The sequence below is a fragment of the Solanum lycopersicum genome, chromosome 7, assembly GCF_036512215.1.
Source record: "Solanum lycopersicum chromosome 7, SLM_r2.1".
NCBI classification, from domain to species: Eukaryota; Viridiplantae; Streptophyta; class Magnoliopsida; order Solanales; family Solanaceae; genus Solanum; species Solanum lycopersicum.
The window spans coordinates 65,616,743-65,626,758 of record NC_090806.1 but is presented as its reverse complement, the minus strand read 5'-3'; the positions used below and the strand labels follow the sequence as shown (position 1 = coordinate 65,626,758).

Below are 10,016 nucleotides of genomic sequence, written 5' to 3'. Positions count from 1 at the left end.
TTTAAAACTGTAAAACAATATCTAAAAAAAAAAATTTATATTACCCAAAATTTTTGTTCTTCCCCATTTATTTTCAAAATCATTACAATCGCACGCCTCTCAAGACCTTTCAACATTTTCACACGCTTTCACCATCTTAGCACGCCTAATTCCTCTCTCAAAATTCCATCTCTCTTAACACTATTCTTCAAGAATTCTCAAATAGTTCCATTCAAATCTTAATTTTTAGCACTCAAATCTTTAAATCTTGCAATAAATAAATCGTACAATGTCTAAAAGAAGCAAGGAAACTCCAAGAAAAAGTAGAAGATTGAATGAAGAAGCAAGTTTAGACGATTTTCATGCTCCATCTTTCAAAATTTTATCACAAACACAAAATCCAAAGGAAAATGAGAAGAAGAGAAAAGGGAAAGAAAAGAAAAGAGAAGATGAATCCGAGAAAACGACCAAAGAAAGAGGAAAGAAAAGGAAAGGAAAAGAAATCAAGAAATCATCAGAGTCTGAATCTGATTTTGTGGAAGAGTTGATAAAATCAAAATCCAAAAAACCAAGAGCAGAAGAAGAAGAAACTGATAAACCCCAAAAAAGTTCAAAGGTTAGTAAAAGTTAATTTTTTAATATTTTTTTATATTCTGTTATTTTTTTTCTTTTATTTGGCTATAAAATAGTTAAAATACAATTTTTGTGTAAAATAAATAATCTATGAATTGTGTATGATTCCCTATATGAAATTTCTGTTTAAATAAATAATGTTTTTTTATGTATGATTCACCGTATGAATTGTGTATGATAACTGTATAAATTGTGTATGATTCACTATATGAATTTTGTATGATTCACTGTATATATAAGATGTGTATGAATTTATTTTTATCAAGTTTTTAGGTACTGTTTTTCATTATATTATATATTTTTTCATTATATTATATAATTAGAAAATTATATAGGTTAAAATTGTATGATAACTGTATGAATTTTGTATGATTCGCTGTATGAATTTTGTATGATTCACTGTATGAATTGTGTATGATTCACTGTATATATAAAATGTGTATGTATACTATGTATATGAATTAGTTTTGTATTACATGTGTATGAATATGTGTATGATTAATGTATTTAATTTTTACAATTTTGTTAGGAGAAGAAGACACAAACACATCTGTCTTCATGTATTAACATGAATGTGTTTGCGGATTTGTTGACCTTTTTAGGTCAAGATAAGTTTCAACAATTCCTAGATGAAACACCTTTTGGATTTTTTTTTTATAATTTACATCATATTAAAATCCAATGTCAATTGTTGAGGCACTTATTTATAATGGGAAATGAAAATGTTAGGGATGACATGTTTGTCATTAAAGTAAATGGTAAAGAGTTAAATTTTGGTCTAAAAGAGTTTGTTGCTATAACTGGTTTGAAATGTGGACCTGTTTCTGATTTTGTTTCAGATCCACATGTTCAAAACAGACTCATTGCTGAAAATTTTTGAGATTTTAATAAAGTATCCAAGTCTGATTTTTATTACAAGTTTAAATTGTAAAATTTTTGGGAAGAAGATGATAAACTAAAAATCGGGATCCTGTACTTTATTTCTTCATTTCTGACTGCATCAGACCCTTCAAAGACAACAGTTCCAAAATTGTATTTTGATTTGGTAGAGTCTGGACAGTATGCCAATTTCCCTTGGGCAAATGAGTGTTTTAATTTAACACTCAAAGCTTGCAATAAAAAATTCAAAAAAAATCCATCGTCATTCAAATTCAGCCAGTTCCACATAGCACTGCAGATATGGTTTTATGAGTGTTGTCATCCATTTGACAACACCATTGCTATACGAGTTTCAAATTGCACACCGAGAATACTGAACTGGAAGACACCGAATGACGTCATTTTTTTGACGATTTGAAGAAAACAATTTTTAGAACTCATGGGAATCAGATATTTTTCTTATAATGTTATTACATTCAATATAATTCATTATACATTATACATTTTTTTTATGCAGCATAAATTCAGAAATATTGTCTTATCGGAAGAAGAGTTAAATCTAATGGACGAGACCATTATAAATCAGTCCAGCAGCTACCAGGATTCAGAAAATCCAAGATCATCGGAAAATCGTGCTGAGTTACTATAGAATTAACTAAACCAGTATAAAGAGTAGAAGTATCGTATAGGATGCCCTCCACTTCAAAGTCGACGTATTTCCCTGTTTCACAACATTAAAATTACATTCAGTGCATCCCATAATAAAATTAAAAATTTATTCATACACAATTAACACAGATTTCATACACAATTTATATACAAGTAACTGTTTACCACACAATTCATACACTTCATACAAAAATAATACACATTTCATACACAATATAATACACAATTACTGCACTATTTATACACTTTTGTAATTTACTAAACAATTAATACATTGTTTATTACACACTTAATACCATTTTATACAAAATTAATACACAAATCATACAATGTTTACCACACATTTTATACAGTTTGTACAAAAAATAATACACACTATATACATAATTTAATACACAATTACCACACTGTTTGTACACTATTATAATTTAATACACAATTAATACATTGTTTACTACAAAATTAATACACAAATCACACAAAATTATATACAAGACACGTATATATACAAATAACAAAAATTTAAATCAATACAAAATTAAAACAATTTTTATACATACTGCATACTACACAACTAACTACTACATACAATCTAAAATACAATTTCATAGTCATTTATCCAATTTAACATAAAAAATAATATACAGTTAATTCAATTTCATACTCAATTGATTTTCGTATATATTGTTCATACTTTATATATATACATTAAAATACAAAATTTATACATTGTTAATACAAAATGTCAGATAATGTTCTAATGTTTCAAAAACAAAAAAATTGCTAAATTTATCAAAAACTTTAAAATATTAAATTTTAACCAGTAATCACATTTACCATCACTCTTCGTTTTAATTACACATGAAAATACATTTAACATTATGAAATTTTTATTAGTAGAAACACTAAATTAATGTTTCAAAAAAAAAATATATATCAATTTAACATATGCAATATAACACAGGAAAAAAAAACGACACATTACTAAAATATAAAAAAAACTAACCTGATGAATTCCATTTGCCACCATGTTTAATTAAAATTGAAACAAATTTCTCCATCAAATCAAATCTAAACTTTTTCAACCTTCAATTTTAATTGTTTTATGAATATAGTCAAATTTCTGGAAAAAAAATTTAAAACACGTTTATGGAAAGAAAGATAACAGAATAGAATTTTTTTAGGATAAAAAATCAAAAAAAATTACCATTAAAAACGGATTTCGCTAATTAAGGAGCATATCTTTAATTAATATATTTAAATTCCCTTAAAAAGTGCAAATTTGGTTATCAGTTAAAAAGTGTAACTACATTCACGGTAGTTATCCAATTTTTATTAATAATTTTTAATTTTTTTTTCTTCCTGATTTAACTGAATAAATATTTAATATATTTTAATTTAAAAAAATGCTATAAGTTGATATATTATATGTTATTGAATGAAAATCAAAATCTTGTGCCATAACTTGATAATATGACTACATAATACGCTATATACCTAATTTACACTTTAATTAAAGAGCCAATAAAATAGCGGTCCAACCCAGCCCTAAGCGGGCCACAGGTTGGCCCTTTAACTAAAAAATGAACAATATTACTCTCTTAGAAAGAGTATTGAATGTTGATGTCTATGAACACGACATCAATTCATGATACATGAATTCATTTATAAATCATACACTTAGGTTAATACTTACAAAATACATTTATGAATCACACACTTTGGTGAATGCTTGCAAAAATACATAATAGCCAACGTAAGATTTATCGGATAAATGTTGATCATTCCATCATTTCTCCTAAAAAAAACTACCTGGTTTAAAAGATTTCTAGCAACACAAGGCAACCTAAATACTTAACAAATCTAAATTTCTAAATATTACATGACTTATTAAGTAATGTTTAATAACTCCGCTTCTACTTTCACCATCGATAACATTTAGATCAACATATGATATTATTTCCTTAAGAAGTTCATCTTCATCTCCAATTCACCATGCAAGATGATATTACAAAATACTTGATTATTTGTTTTATAAAATATTTATTCATAAAATCTTTACAAATAAAACACTACTAAAAATATATATATAAATATTTTAAAAATTTTAATAACCCACAAACTGACCTCCGAGGCTTGCGAGTTGAACCTAAGAGGCCAACAGACCAAATAGGACAGGCTAAAAAGCCTCATTCGTAAATGAGTCAAAAATATTAAATCCAACCCCACTTATTTCAAAGTTGAGCCGAACTTGCGGACCAAGCCCATTAATACAAACACAAATCAAAATAAGTATTTACAAAATACCCAAGGGACAAAAGGGATATCAACAGTTATCATCCCTAAAGTCAAATATGTAACGTTCTGTGATATATAAATTATTAATTTATTAGTTGTGGTGCATTGCTAAGATCTTTTATTCTTAATTGAAGGTCTTGGATTCAAGTCTTCAGTATGAAAAAAATCATGTTAGGAGTGTTATTTTTGATAAAAAATTTAAATTTGATCAAGATTTTAATGTGAAATCTAAATATCAAATATAGAATAAAAATAATAATTATTATTCATTTTAGTCACCTGACACCTCACATGATTCCATGCAATATAGTACAAACAAAACTGAAACTTTTATGTGATTTCATATTCCTAATGAGGACAACCACCCCGTCCCGAGCCTCGTTTGCTAAGCGGGCTCATAGTCCAAGCCTCTTGGTCCGAGGAAGGGGAACCCCATCGTGCTGGCTTGGCATGGAAGGAGGGCTACCTAAAAAGTCTTTTTCGCAGCTTGGTCCGCGTAAGCTATCTCTTTATTTCATTGTCTCCTCACATCATTCCTCAAAGGAATTTGTGGCCAATGTAAAGTGTTGCATATTGATATTTTGGGCACATTTGTGTTAACTAATTATATTGTTTTCTAGATTTTTTTAGACTAAGCGTAAATTAAAAAAAAGGATAAATATACTCTTGAATTATCGCAAATAGTATGTAGATATCTTCCGTCATACTTTTGGAATATTAGTGTCTTTGTCGTCCAAAAACTAGAGCATAAATATCATTTACTCTAACGATTGACTAAGTAGGGATACGTGACACAATCTTATTCGTCGATTCGATATTTAATACATATCAAATCGGTGTGTAAGATTATGACACATTTTTGTCCGTTAATATAAAAGGTATCGATGCTATAATTTTTAGACGGCGATGACGCCAATATCCCAAAAGCATGACGGAGGATATCTGCAAACTATTTATAATAGTTTGAGGATATATTTATCTTTTTTCTAAGAAAAATATAGTAAAATACGTTTGAAGTCTAACCGCATCGAAATAGACTTAGAAATTTTGAGTACTTTCGACGTCAACGTGCCTTAGATCATTTGCTTCAACTACTAAAACACGAAAAAAATATAGATTCCTGAAAATGACATCCAAAATTATTCGAGTCCAAATCGAAGCCCCAATTAAATTTAAGTTAAGCCGCTTATTTAGGAAGATACTTTCAATAGGATTCTCTTTCAAGTTTGAATTCAAAATTTATGATTAAAGGTAAAGAAGTAGTACATCCCGAATTAATTCATGCACTTTTTTTATATATATAATTTTATAAATATTTATGATTTGTTTTAAAACCTTTAATATATTATTTTTTTAAAAAAAAGTTATCTATGAAGTAACATCACATAATTGTGATGAAAGAATAATTAAGATGAACTTAGTCAGACTTTTAAGTTTATCGATAATTTTTATTTAGACACTTGAATGTATAATAATTTACTTCTATAGATATTTTCACCTCAAATATTTAAAAATACTCATTGCCAGTAGCTTTTTTGTTGTTGCATTAGTAATATGATGGGTTTATTAATTTTGTGGGGTTTAATTTGTAATAAGTGGGTAGTGGATTAATTTATAAATTATACTGATAAGTGAAATTGTAACAAATAGTTGAGTGTCATGCATTTAAAAAATATATAAATAGTTTAAATTTAAAATGATTAAATAAGCGGTCAATTTTGAATCCAAAGGTGGATGACAAGGGTATTTTAGAGCCAATAGATGGATGGGAAGGATATTTTGGAGCCAATAGGTGGATGGAGGATAATTTTATACCATTTTCAATAATTCGAGGATATTTTAGACCCTTTTAAAAAGTTTATTTAGATAAGTTATTGAAAGGATAATTAAAAAAGAATTAAGCATTTCATTCTTTCAAAAACTCGAGCTGGGAAGAAAGGACATGAGGGTAATTACCATTTAGTAGAGATTTCAATCATAATAATAGAGAATAAAGTCACAAATAATAATAATAATAATAATAATAATAATAATAATAATAATAATAATAAACATTCCAACCTTTGAAACTCACAAATACACTTGAGCAAAAAGTGTTTATATAACACACGTTTTCTTCTTGATCTTGATTTGTTGCAGAAATGATGATACACATTTTTTCTTTGAAAATTATTAACTTAATAATTTTTCATTTCACATTCATAAGAAAATTGATATCATACGAATGTTATAGCATGTTTCATTGTAAAAGTTTCATAAAAAAATTATCATTATAGAAATGTTACCGTGATATATTGAAAAATCTTTATTTCTTTCTTAAATCTAGTTCAATTCAAGCGGTATGTTACATAAATTAAAAAGGAGGAATACTCTTATAAATGGCTAAAATAATCAAATAATTTTTAATTGGGAAAAGGGCCTGATATATTCCTCAACTTTGTCATTTGGAGCTGATATATCCCTCGTTATAAAAGTGGCTCATATATGCCCTTACCGTTATACAAACGGCTCACATATACCCCTGCCGTTATAAAATGGCTCACATATACCCTTCATTTAACGGAAGTTAAAAAATTAGTTTTAAATTTAAAATTATCATTTCTAATTTTTTTAAAAAATTTATTTAGGGTATATATGATTCTTATATCAGAGTTTAAGGTATATTTTAATTTTTTTCATATATAAATTATTTTTTGGCTTCTTTTATTTTTATTATTTGAGTTTCTTATTCTTATTCTTATTTTTTTCTTTCATTCCTTAGTTTAAAGAAAAAAATTAAACTATTTTTTTGTGTGTATTGTAATTTAATTTCGTATCCGAAGAAAAACATTTGGTCATCTACAATAAGTTTTACAAGAATATTAGTGAAACATAAATAAATTTGATTATTAAAATAATAATTATAAATTAGTCATTGAAACAAAAAAAAGTCAAAAAAATATGTTTGACGAGGATTAAATTTACTCATATGGGATTATATTTTTAGAAAAATAAAATAAAATTTTAGATTAAAATTTTATTTTTTTTTCATTCCCGTTAGAGGAAAAGGGTATATGTGAGCCATTTATTTACAAGTAGGGGTATATATGAACCACTTTCATAACAAGGGGTATATCAGCTCTAAATGACAAAGTTGAGGGGTATATTAGACCCTTTTCCCTTTATAATTTTTACTTTTCTTCTCTTTATTATTTTTTTTCAACATTGGTGTGGTTTCGTTTCTTGTAGACTTGCACTACAAGTGTAATGAAAATAGGGTATTGGTCCAAGTCCAATCTTATAAGAAAAACGAGTTGAAATGTGCTGCTCATTTTTATCCTAACAAAATTAAGTAAAAACAAAAAAAAGACAGGCGTTGACTTGGAATTTTCTCTTTGAAAAATATCTCAGGACCATTTTACTACGTGCTACACATTCTTGTTGTTGCACTATAAAAATGTCTCAAATTTCATAATTTGAGGATTCAAGTGATTAATTAGGAAGACTACTATTAAAAAAATTATTCAAAGCAATATAGGAGCTAGTGAGCTAGGGTTAGGCTTTGACTTCTACCTTCGTACATTAATACAAAAAAAGTCACAACTCTTTATCGTGTGATACTTATTGAAGAAAATTAATCGAGAGATATGGTGAGAACACCTGGCTACGATAAAAATGGAAGGAAGAAGGGGACTTGGACTCCTGAAGAAGACAAGAAGTTAGAGGCATATATTACTAAATATGGCTGTTGGAACTGGCGCCAACTTCCCAAGTATGCCGGTGAGAATCTTTGTTACGAGGTTTTGAGTTGAATGCTTAAATTCTTTCGAAATTGGGTTAGTCCAAAATGTTTTTTTTTAAAAAAAAAAAATAAATTTTGAGTCACTCCTTGCATTGACTAGTTAAGGTTTTTGAGTGGTTTCTAGGTTAATGTTCTTTCGTAAAGTAATATTTAATCTGCTCGATCTAATTTATGTATTTTAGTTTGATCGCACATAAAGTTAAGAAATTAAAATAACTTTTAAATTTTATGATTTAGGACTAGCGAGGTGTGGAAAGAGTTGTAGACTTCGATGGATGAATCACTTGAGGCCAAATGTTAAAAGAGGAAACTACACCAAAGAAGAAGATGAACTCATCTTGAACCTCCATGCTCAACTTGGAAATAGGTACCTACTCTTCTTTGTTCAATTTTTACGAGCTGACACGACACAATTAACTGAGGTGAATTCAGAATTTAGCCTTAACGAGTTCAACTTTTAAAATTTTCCAGCATTGAACTTGTTATGTTAGATCTAATGTTTATTATATTAAAGATTTAATAGATTTTTACATATATATCTATATACACGACGCAAAAAAAATATAGGTTCATATGAACACAAAGCCAAAAGGTTACATCGGCCTTATAAAACGATATAAGATGATTTAGTCATTTTTCTATCACAATATTGAGAAAAAAAAAATTACCTGACCAAAAATAGTTTCTTAGTATGATCTACTTTTTTATACTCTAGTTGTAATATAATGTGAAATATTTTGAAACCACACGTGAAATTAACCCCCTTAAACTTGTATGGTTGCAGATGGTCGGCAATTGCTATTCACTTGCCAGGAAGATCGGACAATGAAATAAAGAATCATTGGCATACATCACTGAAGAAGCGCGCTAATTATAACTCAAGTGAAGGAAGCAAGAAATGCAATAATAAGAATAGTGGAAGTAATACCAAAAGAAAGAGTAGTGTGGAAAATCGAAATGCAATTAGTGCTAATAACAATAGTAATATGCATGAAAATATAGTATTGGAAAGTTCAGATTGGTCACCAAAGGAGTCATCAAGTGAAGAACTTTCATCTTATCAACATGAGCAACATAAAGTTGTTCAACAAGAATTAGCTTTGGAAGAAATTTCTAGTGGAAATTTTTGGACAGAACCATTTGAAGTAGATAGTTTCATCAATAGAAAAATTGATTTTGTAGCTCCTTCAATTGATTATTATGGACTTATGTGTCCACCTTCACCTTATATAGGTCATGAATTTATTTCCTCCTTTGACTATGATCATTATAATTATTGGTAAGTGTGTGTGTAACATTTGGTAATGTTGCATATTTATAAACAAAGTTTATCAATTCAATCAACCTTAGAAAATGTATTGACGTTTTGATATTCTGTTAGTCTATTTTTACTTGTTCAATTTATTAAAAATGAATATCCATTTTGATTTGTCTAGTTTAAAAGTTCAAGAGATCTTTGCTTCATAATTTACTTTTATTATTAATTATACTCATATCCAAAAACATTAAATTTATTATTTATTACTCCTTAAAAATTGTGTCTAGTCGATAGTATTAGACAAATTGAAATGGCTGTGAGAATAATTGACAATATATATATGGAACTTGATCTACTAATTTGAGTAAAATTTTCTAAGTAGATCATTTACGAAAAGCCAAGATAGAAATTGTAAAATTCAATGTTAAGCTCAATTGATTTTTTATATATTCTTTTCGTTTACTTTTACTTGTCATATTTGGACTTGTTACATTAATCAAGAAAGTAATAATTTCATAA

General features: G+C 27.6%; 1 protein-coding gene across 1 annotated transcript; it reads left to right on the top strand.

The window, feature by feature from the left end:
- Positions 1–7,917: 7,917 nt before the first annotated feature.
- On the top strand, positions 7,918–9,595 carry LOC109120722 (transcription factor MYB14-like). The gene is made up of 3 exons (XM_019214749.3): positions 7,918–8,217; positions 8,477–8,606; positions 9,024–9,595. The coding sequence occupies exons 1-3, from the start codon at positions 8,085–8,087 to the stop codon at positions 9,520–9,522; spliced, it is 762 nt and encodes a 253-aa protein (XP_019070294.1). The 5' UTR covers positions 7,918–8,084; the 3' UTR covers positions 9,523–9,595.
- The last annotated feature ends 421 nt before the right edge of the window (positions 9,596–10,016 follow it).

What these genes read in the sequence shown, in the direction of transcription:
- LOC109120722 (XM_019214749.3), top strand. Translation starts at nt 8,085, where the DNA reads ATGGTGAGAACACCTGGCTACGATAAAAATGGAAGGAAGAAGGGGACT. An exon ending in CCAACTTCCCAAGTATGCCG is followed by an intron (nt 8,218 to 8,476) that starts GTGAGAATCTTT and finishes TTTATGATTTAG; the next exon opens with GACTAGCGAGGTGTGGAAAG. An exon ending in CATGCTCAACTTGGAAATAG is followed by an intron (nt 8,607 to 9,023) that starts GTACCTACTCTT and finishes GTATGGTTGCAG; the next exon opens with ATGGTCGGCAATTGCTATTC.